Source organism: Stegodyphus dumicola, chromosome X1, assembly GCF_044657685.1.
Source record: "Stegodyphus dumicola isolate Sdum_Otavi_A_Nest chromosome X1, ASM4465768v1".
In the NCBI taxonomy this organism is placed as follows: Eukaryota; Metazoa; Arthropoda; class Arachnida; order Araneae; family Eresidae; genus Stegodyphus; species Stegodyphus dumicola.
Window position 1 is genome coordinate 4,501,536 of NC_140780.1, and position 17,747 is coordinate 4,519,282.

Consider the following 17,747-nt stretch of genomic DNA (forward strand, 5'->3'; position numbering starts at 1 on the left):
TAAGTAGTTTAGGTTCTTCGAAACGAATCAGAAATGTATTTCATGCTTTGCCTGTTTCTCATTTGGCATTCCTTGGATATGTATGAAATATGAATAATTTCATACATTCCCAGCTAGTTATAGGTATTATGTACAATGCCTTTTAATTTTTTTATTACTACGGAATTCATATTTCATGAATCATCTTCAAGAATTAGATATAAAAATATACAATTTTAAAAAGTGTGTTTTAGTAATATAATGCACATGCGAAATTTCATGTGAACAGATGCCTATGAGGGCTGAAAGCTTACATAAGAGAATACTAAATCATTTGTTCGAACCATTTTAAATAAAACTAATAGAAAACAAAACAAAAGGTGCTATGCCGTTCAATTGACTTCTCTACATAAAAACAAGCACTAATCTGCTGCAAATAACAGGAATGATTAAGCATTCAGCAATACAATTGAGATAAACATAGTGAGCAGGGTGCATGCTTACAACTCACTAATAATAACCTTGATGAAAAAATTCGAGAAAAAAAATTGTAACCTTATTCGGGTACAGTATTATATTTTAATTACGCTAAAGCCCTCCAGGAATATCTGCCTAAAGAGAGTGATGCCTTCGTGGAGGATTTTCAAAGTAAAACTGGTTCGTATACATGTTACACATCAGGAAAAGCACGAAAACGCCATGAAGCCAGCCCGTTTGCCGGGATTCCAACCTACTAATGTTCAGCGACTTTACTGCTCGGCCAAGTTAGGCATAGATATTTTCAGAGAATTTGTTTGCTCCTGATTTTATTTATTGAGATGATGGTAAAGCCTTGAGGGCTATGTATCTAAGGGAAGGATGCCTTCATATAGAGGACTTTCTAAGGAAAACTGGCTCGTATACACATTTCAAATGGTGAAAGCCACGAAATGACTCATGCAGCCAATCCATTTGCGGAATTTGAACATCGTACCGAACTACCAGTGTTCAGCGACTTTATCGCTCGGCCGCTGGTGGGCTGTTTGCTCCTGAAGAGAAGAGACTTGTGTCCGATGCTTTCAAAATCAACAGAGTTATTGAAAATCTACATCAAACTAAGGCTGAGTTTGCACCTAATATGTATAACTGAAATTGCAAATTAAAATTACAAACCACGATGTTTGGCGACATTTTGTTGTTTGGCAATTTTTATAATGCCTTTTAAATTTTTTGGCGGCTTTATTTTTTGTTTGAGGAATTTATTTCAGTTTAAAAAATTATCCTACAATTATCTAATTATTATAATTCATAGTAATCTAATTATTGATCATGATAGTGATGTATTTACAGCAATGAAAATATTACTCATCTTAATTTTTGCTCAAACTCAGTCTTGAGAATTTTAGATTAACTACTGGAAAATTGCCGTGAATTCGCAAACAGATGTTTTGAACAGATACAATCGAAATTTATTAATATTTTGAATCTGTGCATTAGCCATTTTTTTGTATGGTTGGAAAGTGCTTTCAAGCATCAAAATTCTAAGTAATAACTTCCATTATTGAGATTTTCAAGGAAGCGAGCAGAATACAGTCACTTGAAAAAAAAAAAGACTTATGCGAGATTATCGCTTAAAATGCACAAAACGGTTTTTACTATCAATGTCATTTGAGGCTGCAGTTTTATTAATTAAAATAAAAATACTAAATTTCAATTTCCTTTTTCTGAATTTTTCATATTTTTAGCAAAAAAAGATGCAAAATCTTACTGCGGTATGCTTCCGCTGAAATTTTTAAGAGTCTGCATGAGATTATTCTCTCTTTATAGATGCACATAATCATTTTTACAATCAATGTTATTGCGATGTTGAGATTTTCTGTATTTAAACAAAAATGTTAGTTTTCAGCTTTCAATTACTGATTCAGATTTGTACAGCAACAAATGAAAACTTTTATTGCAGTGGCTTTCCATAATCCAAGCAGAATAAAGCTGCTTGAAAATGAGAGACCCACGTGAAATTATCGCTCGAAATGCTAAAAATCATTTTTCTAATCAATGCCACCCTCACGTTGAAGTTGTACTAAATTTAAATAAAAAAGTTATACTTCAAATTTAAAACACTGCTATTTCTAAATTTTAAACATTTCTATTGCTTAGAAATGCAAAAATTAAATGTGTAAAATAAAAGATACATATAAAAATATTTCAGTAGTTTTAATCGCATCATAAATACCTTTTCTTCCCCCCCCCACTTTTACGGACGGGAAGAAATCAAAGTGAAATTATGTTTACAAATTATGTTTCAGTGACTTGTTTTATTTTCCCATGTCTTATTTCATATAGCAGGTAACAATCAAATCCTAAAAAGACTTACAGATACGATAGGACATAACACTGTTCTCTCTACCAAGAATCCATTCCTTGTTCCTATCTATAGGCTCGCTGGTGGGAGCGAAGACGATGATCGGATAACGTTGCAATAAACTCCTGCATAATTCATCCCGGTTGACCATCTCATGGAACTGAAATGAAATGAAAAGCAATTTCTTAGATCATTTGAAAAAGTAAAAGCCGGAGAACGTGTCACATCTCCTTTAAACGAAATGATTTGAATAGTCACAAATGCAGATTCTCTTTTGAAACGAATCAAATTTATAGAATTTTTTTTTTTTTTACTTCCAACCGCAGCGTACAAACAGAACAAAACAAAACAGAATGCACACAAAACAAACAGGATATTGTACAAACAATGCAATAGAATGCAGTATTGTGCAAACAGAACTCAGTGAACATATAACACTAAAAGACAATATCTCATCAATTGCCCTCCTAGTGCTCCAGTAACATTGTTGTTGTTACTTATGCTCACTTGTCTGACTGTAAAATCAGCCCAAACCCACAAAATTCCTCTTGGCAAGGAGTGCAAGATACGCCTGTCGTTGGCAACAGCATTGAGCACCTTACAGGTGACGGTGCTATTTAGCTCAGTTCCGCCCTCCATTTTGATGGAGAGCACCCCTGGAAGATGGGTTGAGGGTCTCCCACCCCTTTCCCCTTCCACCAAGCCACGCGAGAGGACTCTCGGCTCGCTGCATATCCAGAGTGTCACCATGTCACACAGAAACTAAACATTTACAAACATTCATGCCTTGTCCAAGATTCGAATTCGGGCCCTTCGGCATGGCAGTCGGCCACGCTGACCACTATACCGGTTGGCCGGCCCAATACCTCTTCACCTCAGAGACATGGACGTAATCAAAATTACTTTATTCTAAATGTAGTATAGTATACATATTTTTATTGTATACGTACTTTATTTGTAATATGCCATTATATTGTTGCGCCCGTATGGGTTCGTTATGAATTGTCCAATGAAAAAAATGAATAAGATTTATTATCATAACAAATAAAACAAAATGCTTTAATTATCTCAAATATTCCTACACTATCCCGATATCTCACAGTAGTTATCTTTTAAACCACTACAATCGTTTACATTCAAAAGGTAGAGAAAGATAATCAGATTTCACCACAGCAGTTTTCTAAACAAAACTCATAAAACAACTAACTAAAGAATTGAGAGGTTTTCATGCCTCTTATATAAGCTTTTTAAATTTTTGAGAATTTTTTGACACTTTCTCAAAATCAAAAAGAGATACTATTTATTTATTAAATGCACGTGCTCTTGTATTTTTAATTTTCCTGCATAGCCTTCTCTTAATATTTGTCATGCACTACACTGCACAGGGAATAAAACAATTTAATTTATAATTCTACTAACATTAGCTATTTCTATACCAAATCTGTAACAATATGTAATATGTTGTACTTTAATTGCGACATGGTGTATGAACCAAAGTATTATTGTATGGCAATGTACTATCTGCCAAGCCTCTTGTATGGCACTGTATTTCAATCAGCGACTGGTGTTAAGGCCTCTCACCCTTTCCCATACCATCTTGGGATGCTCTGGACAAGGGGAATGCTAATTAATTGCTATTGTAAATGTGCGGTGCTTGTCACCTCAGAGGCTCCGTGCAGCACCAGGCACGTTACGATAGGGGTCCTGTCCATTTTTCATTTGAGCCACAGCTGGGCAGTTAATACCAGAACAATAGAAATACCAGAACCAGAACAATAGAAGTGGCATGCCCAGTGCTTAAATTGTGGCGGAGCCCAGCTCCGGTGCTTCTAAATTTTTAAGATAAATTACAATTGTAGCCAGAACACACCGGAGCCCTAAATAAGATGAGCTCCGGTACTTCTTTTTATAAAACTAAGCCACAATTTCAAGGACAAAAATTAGAATTCCTAACGTTTTAGTTTAACAATAAGCAGATCTTGCAATACTCTATTTCCCTAGAAATACGAGCTCATGAGAACATGAGACGTTCAAGTAAAGTCCCCTCGCTCACATGCGGAAACCTTTCCGTTTAAGAAGGGCAATAAATTTGGGGGAGTTTGTTTAGGAACGCGTACATTTCTTGCCATGCCATCATATCTAGTGCATCCTTATCGATGCTTACAGCTAGTTACCCTTCCAGGAAGGAAAATTTGTGTTCTTAAATGTGCATTAAGTGACAGCGAGTACAGTAAGGGAAAATACTGAGATAAACTGCTCACGCACATCCTACACATCGTCTTCTCAGAGTATCCACTAATGTAATCAAATACGGGGGTGCAAAAAGCGTAGCCAGCAACTTCGCATTCATTCTTAACAGATTCAGACTCATTTTACCCCTGACATACATCCGCTTGATGGCTATAATTGTTGGCTTTAATTTATAATTAGTTTTTCCTTAAGCAAATTTTGATCGGAGGTCAATTGGTGGTAAGCTAACGTGGTTGCCGCTGATTGGCTGAGTATTATATGTACACCGGTATTGGCGAATGAGTTATAATGAGTTAGCATAATGCTAGTTTTCTTTCACTCAAATGATTTTAAATGTAAAGGCTACAGTGCTAACTTATTTTATTTTAATTTATGGAATAAAGCATGAATTTTATTTAGATTAGTTTTAGCTTTATTTAAGGGAAGCAAAATATGCTTTGCCTTTATCTCCACTGCCATAAAAGTTATGGGCCCAGAGCCAACAGCTAACCTGTTACCCAGTTCAACTCAGCATTGAAGGAATGTAAATGAAGAGGGCCGTTATCCACGAAAAGAAGCTGACCTGTCTTAGAAGTTTGTTCAAGTCGTTGTGCTCAAGCTTAATTGAAGATGTCATTACTACCTGAAAGTTTTGAGCTGCTAAACCATGACAACTGGGATTGATGGAAAGTCGATATTAAAATGCTGGTACTGGATAGAAATTGTTGGATCTTCATAGAGGATGAAGAAGAAGAATTAGATAAAAGTACAACAAGACGTGAAAAGCAGGAATTCACATTGAGAGAGAACAGAGCCTTCACTACATTATATTATGGAATTAAAACTGAGTTCAGGCCGCTGATACAAGAATGCTCAAGTGGTAAAGAAGCATGGGAAGTTCTACAGAAGGAATTCGAACTCAAAACAAAAAGCAAGGATAATTCAGTTATAACGTTGCGCGCCTCTAACTAGCACGCAACCAAGAGGTGACTGTGAAAGCTTGTATAAACCACAGAGTCTTATAAAGGGTTTAAGTCCCTTTTTATTCAACGTACTAATTTACAATTGCGTTCTCTTGACGCTTACAAACGGTGCCAACTCGGCAGTCAAAATAAAAATAAGAACCTGAAAAGAAAGTAAAGACAATATTCTAACTACGAGGCTCTCTAAAATAACTAACTCACCGCGTTTTACAAAAGCCGCAGCTAATTCAGCAGACTTGAAGCTCACTGGAACAGTTGCAACTACTTCCCGCCAAGCACATAGGCCGCAATGCGGGGTTCTTTAATCTCTATAACTACCTCCGCGCTCGCTAAGTAAGAATAACTCTCTCACCGAACTCGTTTCCTTCTATTTAAATCATACTACTTCCGCTGATAATTTGAATGCTTGCGCGTTCTACTCAAATTTACATATTCTGGCATTGGCAGTTCCAGGGGAAAGTAAGGACTGACAGGAAAGATAGTTTAAACTTAAAATAAATGTTAGTTAAAATAACTATAAACCCTACATTTGCCGCTGCCAGAATTTGGAAAACTTGGAAGCAGGTCCTACAAACGACCTGTTGTAAGTTTATCTAATTCTGAACTAACTGGCGAAAGCCTCGTTTACACAAAGAAAATCTTATGTAACAATTAAAATTCTGTTACTCTTTACAAGCTTTCTTCTTACAGCAACTTTTCCTGGACTCCATCAATCAATCTTGGTCTTTCCTTCCAGCATCTGGAAGGAATAAGTATCAGTATCTTTCTACATACATTATAATTTACACTTTCTTGACACAATAAATTTTTGTTTTTAACGATTCGTTTTTCTTAGTTATTGCTTAATTCACATTTATTCAATTTTTCAAGCATTAATTTAACTTTACCCTGGCTCTCCACCGTGTGTGGTGTCAAACGGGAATATTCGTGTTTTAGTCTTACAACACTTCCCCTAACCACCACGATTTGTTAGAATTCAACAACCAAATAGACACACCTTACTCGACATTCTACAACTCAATGAGCTACTTTAATATTCTTAAAAATTCAAATGTAGGTGGAGAACCCTACAAAACACATTCATTCTAGCTTCCCCCTCATTCATCTTTAAACATGCAGGCTTTCGCTCTAAAGCATGACTTTACAGTTTAATACTTAAATTTTGACTTCATTGCTTTTAAGCATTCACTTTTAGCATCTACAATTTTATGCTTCTAGACTAAATTCTACTTTTACATAACATGCAAGTATTTACATACATTTACAAAAGTTTAATACATATGCTTTTTACAATTTACCATAAAATGAATAAGAGAAATAAATTTTTACTTTACTCAATCTTCACCAAGCTGGCGGTACTGGAACTAAAATTCTTATTAGTACATACAAGAATACGAAGTTATTTTTATCTCCGGCCAAATTTTGGCTTTAACATAACAGAATTAGTCTTTCGACCAACAGAAAATGCTTGTTTTTAGCTTTTACACTTAAAGAAAATAATACTTTTGCCTTAGCTAAATAAAGTAAAACAAAACTAAGTCTCAACCGAGACATATTGACTTTCGTCAAAACATAGAACTTCGTACTTATGCATAACATTTCGGAACAAAAGAGAAAAATATTTATAGAAGGTTTTAACTTATCTTTGAGTTTTCGATGCTTGAAACTCCGTCATCCGTTTTTGACAAAATTGATCCCAAGTCAGAGGTGTCATGGATGTCAATCTTCTCCTTGTTGATCTCCGCGTGTCGTCCCCGTTGATCTTTCTTTTGCGTCCTCTACATGCTGGCCTCTTGACGGAGTAATCGTCTGGTTGTTGGCTTTTGCGTTTCTGCCTGGGACGGCTGGTCTTGACGTCCTCCGGTCTGGAGTCCTTGAATTTCTTCTGTTCCTCGTACTTCTGTGCCTCCTGTTGGCGTTTCAGTTTCCGGAACGGCGGCCTTCCTGGCACCTGACTCTGTGGCCGTGTGCGCGTTCTTCTTGATGTGTAATTCCTACTGCCATCCTTTGTAGGTGGTGTTTTTCTTTTTACCACGGTTTCTTTACCCGGTTCATCTGTACTTTTGTTTTTCTTAAACGCCGGAGTTTGATACTCATTTTTTCTTTTTGATACCGACGTCCGGGTTGTAGAAGTGCTAGGTCTCTCTTCAGTTCTCCGTTTCTTGGGTGGTGGAATAGTTGTTGCAGTCTCTGGCCCTTCTATTTCGTTTAGACTTGAGTCCTGCAAGAAACTTTTAAGGATTTCAAAATCATTGGGATTATAGTATTTTTTCACCTGGTCGGGACTTGCTTTACAGATTTCCCCTCTCTCGTTTTTAAGATATAAGACTACTCCTTTGATTTCCTGAATTACATAGGGGCCTTCAAACTTTGGAGCTAGCTTTGCCATAAAATTGTCTGGGGCACTTGATAAAGAAAATTTCCGTTTCAATACTTTATCACCAACTTTAAAATCTGCTTCACGACGTTTTTTATCGTAATAAATTTTCTGCCTATTTCTTGCCGTATCCGAGGTTTTAAGCGCCTGATCAATTAGTTTTTGCACGTCCTTTTGTTTGAATTCCTGCTCTCTTTGTTGCACAAAGAATAATTTATCTAAAGGCATAATTAACTTTCTGCCTAAAAATAATTCTGCTGGAGTTTTTCCCGTAGTATCATGATGTGCCGTTCTTAAAGCATAAGCTAATTCATTTATGTAGCCATCCCAGCGCTTGTGATGTGTGCTAACGTAACTGCGAATTATTTTTACAATGTTTTTATTAACTCTTTCTGCTATGTTAGCCTGTGGTCTATACGGAACCATTTTGATATGGCGTATATCAAGTCCATTGCATATGTTTTCAAATATTTGACTAATGAATTGTTTTCCGTTATCGCTAATGACTTTTATCGGTGCACCGTATTTTAAAATGTATCTGTGTAAGAATGCATCTGCGACTGTTTTGGCTGACGCGCGTTTAAGTGGAACAATTTCTATCCATTTTGAAAAATGATCTACTATTACTAAAAGAAAACGATTTTTATTTAACTCGCTCTGGGGGAAGGGACCAAGGAGATCTATGCCTAAAATTTCATTCGGAAATGTAGCGCGAATGCTATTTAAGTACCCGGCCGGGCTGTAATTAATATCATTTATTAACTGACATTGATTGCAGGACCTGACATACGCCGTTACTATTTTGTATAATTGCGGGAAATATACCGCCTCGCGTACCCTTTTTAAAGTCTTTCTGACCCCGAGGTGGCCCGCTGTTTTTTTTTTCGTGCAACTCCTTCAAAATGCTTAATCGAAGCGAGGCTGGGATGACTGGCTTATACTCAAGATTTTCGTTTGTTGTTTTCGTATAGAATAATAAATTATCTATTATTTCATAGTTTTTTGCTCTATTTCTTATCGCATCGATATCTGTATGCTCAAAGCTTTCGGGGTCTTTCAAATAAGCATAGATATTTCCAAATTCAGGATCAGCTTTCAGTTCAGTAATAACCGTATCTCTAGAATCTAAAATTTTTGAAGTCAACACAGCGCATTTAAGTTCATTACCTTCATCGTCCAGTTTTATACGAGAAAGTGCGTCAGCTACATTGTTTTCCTTACCCGGTTTATATTTTATTGTGATATTATATTCCTGGAGTTTTAAAGCCCATCTTATTAACCTGGGCGTTAGGTTTTTTCCCGAGTAAAGTCTACCAACAGCCGCATGATCCGAAAAAACTGTTACTGGCGATTTGCCGAAATAAACTCGAAATTTGTGTACAGCCATTAATACGGCTAATGTTTCTCTTTCTGTAGCTGTATAATTCCTTTGTGTTTGATTCAATGTTTTACTAAAAAATGCCAGCGGATGGTTATTTTGCATAAGAACCGCACCCACCGCATAGTCTGATGCATCTGCCGCAATTTCCAGGTTTTCGTCCCCCTCAGGGAATTTTAAAACAGGGGCATTAATAAGCGCTTCTTTTAATCTTTCAAAAGCCGTGTTAGCTTCCGCTGTCCACGTAAATTTACTCTTTTTTCTTTTGATTACTAAGAGTGGTTCAACAATATTGGCGAAATCTTTTATGAAAGCTCGATAGTAAGAACATAGTCCAAGGAAAGACGAAAGTTTCTTGGCGGTGTTGGGCGGTGGAAAATTCTTAATAGCTTTTATTTTTGAATCTTGCGTTTCTATACCCTTTTGCGAAATTTTATAACCGAGATATTTAAGTTCTTTAGTTGCGAACTTGCATTTTGAGGCGTTAATTGTAAGACCGGCCTCTTTTAATAATTTAAAAACTTGTTCGAGATCACTAATGTGTTGTTCCAACGTACTACTCGTTATAATTATATCATCTAGATAAATTAAAGTTGATTTTCCTAGGACAGGCTTTAGAACAATGTCCATAGCTCTCTGGAATGTTGACGGGGCCCCACACAACCCAAAAGGCATGCGTAAAAATGCATAAGTGCCCGATTTTGTTATAAACGCGGTTTTGTGTATATCTTCGGGTCTCATAGCTATTTGATAGTAGCCAGACGTTAAGTCCAAAGTAGACATATATCTCGTCGATTTGATCTGTCTAATGATCTCGTCTATAACCGGCAAAGGGTAAACTGGGAATTTAGTTATGCTATTTAGTTTTCTATAATGGATAGCAAACCTCCAAGCCCTTTTATCAGAAGGAGGAAACTCGTTCTTTTTCCTACATAGTACGACTGGACTCGCGTATTCACTATTTATGAGCATTATTATTTTATTCTTTAACATCTCCTGAATATGTTCTTCGATGATTATGTCTTTTTGTTTGTCATAGCGGTAAGGTTTAGTCCTACAAGGTTTTTCGGCATTTAATTGAATCTTGTGAGTTACAATCTGACAGTTTCCCGGTTTTTCTGAAAACAAATGAGAAAAATTACTCACCACTTGCTGTATTGCTTTACTTTCCTGGTCATTCAAATGGCTAAGGTCCAATTCAGGTGTCTCCGCAGGTTCCACCACCCTCTGGTCCATCTCCAGCACCACGGAACTATCTTGAAAATTTAATTTGGCCCTCGCGGCCCTTAAAAAGTCCATACCTAAAATAAGAGAGTGTTGGAGGTGTTTCACCACAAAAATTAATACTTTGAGATTTTCCTCTTTTACCTGTACGTTTAATGCTACTTTCCCGATGCAGTGACATGTTTTTCCTTGCGCCGCTATAATTTCCGTATTTCTGGTTTTAAAGAGTCGTATCCTATAAAAATTCTTTTTGAAGAACTTTTCACTCATGAAATTGCCTTCTGCCCCTGTATCGATGAGGGCTTCTACTGGTACATCGCCAACCAGGACTTGTATAATTGGTAGCTGTGAGTTTTTTACGATGACTGTATTTAGATGTCTATTTGAGGGTTTTTCTAAAACTTCCGGGGTCTGGACCCTCTCTTTCACAGGCCCCTCTAGTCGTTTAAAGCTTTCCTTTCAATCTGTGTCTTCTGGGTACGCGGATGCTTATTTTCAAATTTTCTTTTTGGGCCTTGCCCTTCAAGTTTCGATGCGTTAGCTTGATAGTTCTTTCCCCCATATGAGCGATTTCCATTTCTTGTTTCCTCCTTCCTTCTGGTACTTTGAGAATATGTTTCCCCTCTCGCTCTTTCCGTGATTCTGCGATTTTGAAACTTCACCGCCAATTCGAAAAGTTCCTGCAATGTGGTTGGGTTTCTAATTTCAAAGTAGTCTTGAACAGCGGGTAACAATCTTGGTAATATTATTTCAATTATCTCCGCATCGGGTTTCTTGCCGTACAGCATATCCGTTAGCTTGATTTTTCGTAAAATAAAGTCCGTCAATTGTGCTGTATCCCGTTGATAGAAACTATATAGCTCGGCTTCCAGCCGTGCGCGATCTTTCACTATGGGGAAGGCCTTTACTAACGATTTTTTGAAATTTTCAAAAGTATACGTCAGGCTTCCAAATTCACCTAGAAGAAATTTGCCTATATTTTTCCACCATAGCGCGGCCTGTCCTCTTAGTGCTGATGTGGCGATAGCAACTTTTTGTCTTTCAGGCACAGGATAGAGCTGAAAGTGGTTTTCTATACCTTCTAAAAATACGGACACCGAATTTTTTCCGTCGAAATAGACGTTTGGCTTGATTGATGCTCTCAAAGTCTGGACCAGGTATCCAAATCCTTCTAACTGCGTTGTCATTTCTTGGTGTTGTCCAGCGGCTTCCATCCAGTTTTCGGCCATTTCAGTTCGTTAAGTGTTCGGGCGCCAATATAACGTTGCGCGCCTCTAACTAGCACGCAACCAAGAGGTGACTGTGAAAGCTTGTATAAACCACAGAGTCTTATAAAGGGTTTAAGTCCCTTTTTATTCAACGTACTAATTTACAATTGTGTTCTCTTGACGCTTACAAACGGTGCCAACTCGGCAGTCAAAATAAAAATAAGAACCTGAAAAGAAAGTAAAGACAATATTCTAACTACGAGGCTCTCTAAAATAACTAACTCACCGCGTTTTACAAAAGCCGCAGCTAATTCAGCAGACTTGAAGCTCACTGGAACAGTTGCAACTACTTTCCGCCAAGCACATAGGCCGCAACGCGGGGTTCTTTAATCTCTATAACTACCTCCGCGCTCGCTAAGTAAGAATAACTCTCTCACCGAACTCGTTTCCTTCTATTTAAATCATACTACTTCCGCTGATAATTTGAATGCTTGCGCGTTCTACTCAAATTTACATATTCTGGCATTGGCAGTTCCAGGGGAAAGTAAGGATTGACAGGAAAGATAGTTTAAACTTAAAATAAATGTTAGTTAAAATAACTATAAACCCTACACAGTTACTGGATGAATTTTTTAGCATTAGATATACCCCAAATGAAAAAATAGGATTATTCATCGCGAGGATAAAAATGACTGCAAAGTTGGCTGAAGCTGGACACAACTTGCCAGATCTTTTTAAAGGATTTCAGGCAATAAGGAGATTACCAAAGGAATATGCCGGCATTGTACAGTTGATCTATAGGTGGAAGGACGAAGATTTCACGCTGGAAAGAATTGCCGAAGAACTGGTAAGAGAAGAAAGCCGACTTATGGTAAATGCTGATTTAGAAGACAGCAAGGTAAGCGTGTTCAATACTATTAGTTCAAATGCAGGGAAAGATATGCAGGGAAATGGGGAATATGAGAACAGGACCTTGTTTCAGATGTCATAAATTTGGACACTTAATCGCTCAATGTGAAGAAAATGTAAGTAAAAATCAGAAATTTAAAATAGACGATAATAAAGAATTAATGTTAGTAGAAAATTATGTAACAACTACAGTTAAAGGAGGTAATGCAGGTAAATTTATTTGGGTCGTAGATACTGCAGCTACAACTCATTTCTGTAATAATAGAAATTTAATGACAAATTTTGAAGAAATAGATGATATACGTATGTCTTTAGCTGTAGGAAATTCTGAAAGTAAAGTACAAGAAAAGGGTACCGTCAAATTTGCAGTAAAAGTAGGCAATCGAATAAATTGGATTGAGTTAGATAATGTGTTATATAATCCAAATCTAAAAAGAAATTTACTATCGGGAGCAAGGTTAGAAAAGGGAGGTGCTCATTTTGTGATTTCAAAAGGGAAGATGTGGATATATTTTAATAATTGGGATAGATTATGCTATGCTAAACGATATGACTGACTTTATCACGTAAAACCATTTAGATATGCAACAGATAAAAAGGAAGCTGGTTACGGTACAGAAATTGGAAAGTTAAATAAAGTAGACAATACGATGCTATGGCTTCGGAGATTTAGTCACGTAAATTTTGATTATGTTAAGAATACTAGTAAGAATCAAAGCGTGAAAGGGTTACCAGAAATTGAAAAAACAATGGAGAGGTGTGAACCGTGTATTATTGCTAAATCTAGTAGAATAACTTTTAAAACTGTTCCGAAGAGATCAAATAAACCATTGCAGTCGGTTTATTTAGACGTTTGTGGCCCACTCCCAGTTCCATCTAACGGTGGGAGTAAATATTTCCTCACTATTGTGGATGACTATAGTAGATTAGTAACAGTGTATTGTATGAAAAAAAATTAATCATTCTACAACTTTAAGAATTATCATAGGCAAATGGAAAGACTGACGAATAGGAAATTAATAAGTATACGCACCGATAACGGTGAGGAATTCTGCAACAGGCAATTCGAAGGGTACTTAGCCGAAAATGGAATTAGTGTTGAACGCACAAACGCGTACAGCCCAGAAGAGAACAGTGTGTGTGAACATTTTAACCGAACGGCATTAGACGCAGTTAAAGCTATGCTTAATGATGGTAAAATGGGAAAAGAATGATGGGCAGAAGCTCTTGGCTGTTTCGTACATACATGGAACAGATTATGTCATAAAAGCAACCGAATCCCTTATGAAATGTTTCTAAATAGAAAACCCAATGTTGTTTATTTTAAAATATTTGGTAGTTGGCATGCCAAAACAGATTAGAAATAAATTACAAATGAGGTGCAAAGAAGAAATCATGGTAGGATATGCGAAGGAAACTAGGGGTTATAGGATATGGCTACCAGAAGAACGCAGATTAATAGAAACCTGTAATGTGAAGTTCGTTGAAAAACTGAATTTGATGGAACTTTGATTTCTGTTCCAGGATGCCATTTGCATCCTGGAACAGAAATCAGACAAAAACTGGGATCGATGGAAAGTCGATATTAAAATGCTGGTACTGGATAGAAATTGTTGGATCTTCATAGAGGATGAAGAAGAAGAATTAGATAAAAGTACAACAAGACGTGAAAAGCAGGAATTCACATTGAGAGAGAACACAGCCTTCACTACATTATATTATGGAATTAAAACTGAGTTCAGGCTGCTGATACAAGAATGCTCAAGTGGTAAAGAAGCATGGGAAGTTCTACAGAAGCAATTCAAACTCAAAACAAAAAGCAAGGATAATTCAGTTACTGGATGAATTTTCTAGCATTAGATATACCCCAGACAAAAACTAAGTTTAAAAGACTAGAGGAACCTGAGCTATTAGCAGAATCAGATGAAGAACAGGAAACTTCTAGAGAAGAAATAAAGTTCTCAGATGACAAATTTACCCCGAAAGAAGAATCAGACTTAAACTGGCAAAGAAAAGCAGTTAAAAGGCCAGACGGAAGATGTACAGACATATATTATTATGTAGAGGGAACAGACACCCGTTTTAGATCCTATAATGATATTGAAATGTATTGTGAGGCAAGAAATATTAAATTTGAAAAAGATAAGTTTGATTTTAGTGGAAAAAACGAATACTCGGGGAAAGTTAATCTTGTAGAAAAGGAGACTAGCTCCGTGTCTGAAGAGGCAAATTCCGTAGAAATTGCTATATCACAAAATTTTAAAGAAGCATGAAAATCAGTAAATGCCGAAGAATGGGATAAGGCAATGAAAGAAGAAATTGACACAATGAAGAAAAGAAAGGTTTGGGAATTAGTCGAAAAGCCAGAAAATAAAACTATGCTAGGAAACAAATGGTTCTATATGCTAAAAAGAAATGAAAAGAATCAAGTGGTTAGATACAAAGCACGTTCAGTAGCACAGGGATTCAGGCAGAAAAGAGGTGAAGATTTTCATGACGTTTACAGTCCTGTAGTAAATTTTTCAATCATAAGAATATTTTCCCACTATACTGGTATGTTTATATATGGATGGACTTATTGTCAGTTAGATGTAAAGAATGCATATTTATATGCAAACCTAAATGAAAAATATATATGACCCAACCAGAGGGATTTATTGAAGAGGAAAATAAAGTGTGTTTATTACACAAGGCCATTTACGGTCTACATCAAAGCGGCCATGAATGGTTTTGTGAATTTGAAAGTACTTTAGAAAATCTACATTTTAAGAAAATACAATGGTGTAATTGTGTTTATAAAAGTTCAGATGTAACTCTCTTGTTATATGTAGATGATATTGTGATTTTTAGTAAAGATCAATATGGTATAAAGTAATTTCACAGCTGAGTAAGTTTTTTGATCTTAAAGTATTAGGCAAAACTGAAACGTTACTTAGAATTGAATTCTTAGAGAATGAGAATGGGGTTTTTATATATCAGCAAAAATATATAGCAGAAACTTTTGAAAAATTTAAACATTTTCAGATACCAATAACTTCACTTCCCATAGATAAAGGCATTATTCTTACCAAATTAGATTGTCCATCTACAAGTGCAGAAATTGCGGAAATGCATACATTACCCTTTAGAAATCTGTTGGGATGTTTAGTTCTTGTAGCTAACAGGACAAGGCCTGATATTACATATGCAGTGAATGTCTTATCACAGTTTCAGGAGAATCCTGGAATTAGGCATTGGGAAGCATTGTTGAAATTGCTTGGTTATCTCAATAGTACTAAATTATATAAATTAAACTTATCGAAGATTAAACTTATCGAAGATTCAGATGCTGATTATGCAAGTAATAGGAATGACAACTTGTCATTCCTATTATATTTATATTATATTTAGATGGAGTACTGGTAATCTGGAAAACTGTTAAACAAAAAATTGTAAGTTTATCAACCATGGAAGCGGGGTATATCGTCTTATCTAAAGCAGCAAAGGAATTAATGTGGACAAAAAATGTCTTACAAGATGAAATTTTAAAGTTTAACTTAAGAGAATATAAACTATTTTGTGATAACAAGTCTGCCATTGATTTTTCTAGATCGCCAATAGAAAATCGCCGAACTAAGCACAGAGACATAAAATATCACTTTATTAGAAGACTAGTAAATGATGGAGTGTTTGACCTTGAATTTATCACCAGTAAATTAAATACTGCGGACTTATTTACAAAAGCGGCGACAGCTGTTAATTTAAGGAAGTTTTGTTTAGATGTTTTCAGTGTTTAAAGACAATAAGTGCTTTCATATAATAGAATTGAACTATGAACTTCTGTAATTCTGTGTAAGTTTTGTTTTTGTATTTGCATGAGGAAAACAGGGCCGTTTGTTGGCTTTAATTTTTCCTTATGCAAAGTTTGATCGGAGGATGTGTGGTAAGCTAACATGGTTGCTGCTGATTGGCCGATGACGTCAAGATCTGCGGGTTGGTCGAGTATTATATGTACGTCGGTATCGGTGAATGTGTGTTTTTATGAGTTAGCATAATGCTAGTTTTCTTTCACTCAAATGATTTTAAATTTAAAGGCTACAGTGTTAGCTTATTTTAATTTACGGAATAAAGCATGAATTTTATTTAGATTAGTCTTAGCTTTAAGGGAAGCAAAATATGCTTTGCATTTATCGCCACTGCCAACACTACATATATATAAAGAAGAATGTTTGTGTATTTGTTCGCAATTAACTCAGCTACTACTATAGCTATCGTCACTAAGCTTTCTACAGTTCTTTTTTGGGTCCTGAGAAAGGTCGACATCCACTGCCTCCCCAAAAATAGCTAAAATCTGAGATATTAATTAATTCTGAAAACTCTAATTTTCGACCTCATTTTTTCGAGTAGGAACAATCTCGCACGTTGGAGATAAAAATCTGCTTTCTTTCGAGAAGTGTTGTCACTGCTTGCTTTCAAATCGTAGAGTTTGTTAAAAAAAAATTTGTAAGTTTTACGATGAAATAAAAATAGCTTTGCTCAACATTAAATACATTTGCTAGCTTTCAAATCGCAGTTTGTTAGTCAAAAACGTGTAAGCGTTACAATATATATATATATGTCTGTGTGTGTGTGTTTGTTTGTTCGCATTATTGACTTCTAATAAATTATGATAAACTTTTTGTCACATTTAATGGACTGAAATTGAATATAGGTGACATATTGGACGGAACTTGAGCTTTTACGACCTTTTGATTAGAAAGACGAAAATCATTAAAAACTGTGTGCGATTGTTGCCAATATAATGGGAGAGAATTAGTTTATTTTTCTACAGAAATTTTTCTGTGGGTTCCATATCCTGTGGTTATGACTATCAATCGTTTTTTTGCATCGTTATTACAGAAGGATTACAGTGGTATCGTTCTCTCCGTTGTTAGATACATTATTCTAAATTTAACTTAACTGGCATCAGATACTTCCTCTAGTAAGTAAATAAATAAAAATGACTCATCTATAGTTTTGATCTCTAAAAGAACATGTATAATATGTAAAAAACATGTATAATATGTAAAAAATGCTTTTTTCTCGAAAACTTCTTAGAATAGACTGCTGTTAGTAATTAAAAAGATGTAGAAAGGAAGAC

At 35.9% G+C, this 17,747-nt stretch overlaps 1 protein-coding gene across 6 annotated transcripts in view; it reads right to left on the reverse strand.

Annotated features, from left to right (window-relative positions):
* LOC118180441 (uncharacterized) overlaps positions 1–17,747 on the reverse strand; it is a 46,393-nt gene that overhangs the window by 3,544 nt on the left and 25,102 nt on the right. The window contains exons 5-6 of one of the 6 annotated variants that reach the window (XM_085808368.1): positions 15,750–15,848; positions 2,333–2,480 (exon numbers count right to left, since the gene is read on the reverse strand). The exons of 3 other annotated variants lie outside the window; for them this stretch is intronic. Coding sequence is in view for 1 of the 3 variants with exons in the window: in XM_085808365.1 (XP_085664491.1) it covers positions 7,172–8,335 (1,164 nt within the window). In the remaining 2 variants the exon portion in view is untranslated. Of the gene's footprint in view, positions 1–2,332; positions 2,481–6,198; positions 8,358–15,749; positions 15,849–17,747 lie in introns of those variants that run through there. 2 more of the 6 variants (XM_085808365.1, XM_085808367.1) reach the window with 2 other exon arrangements.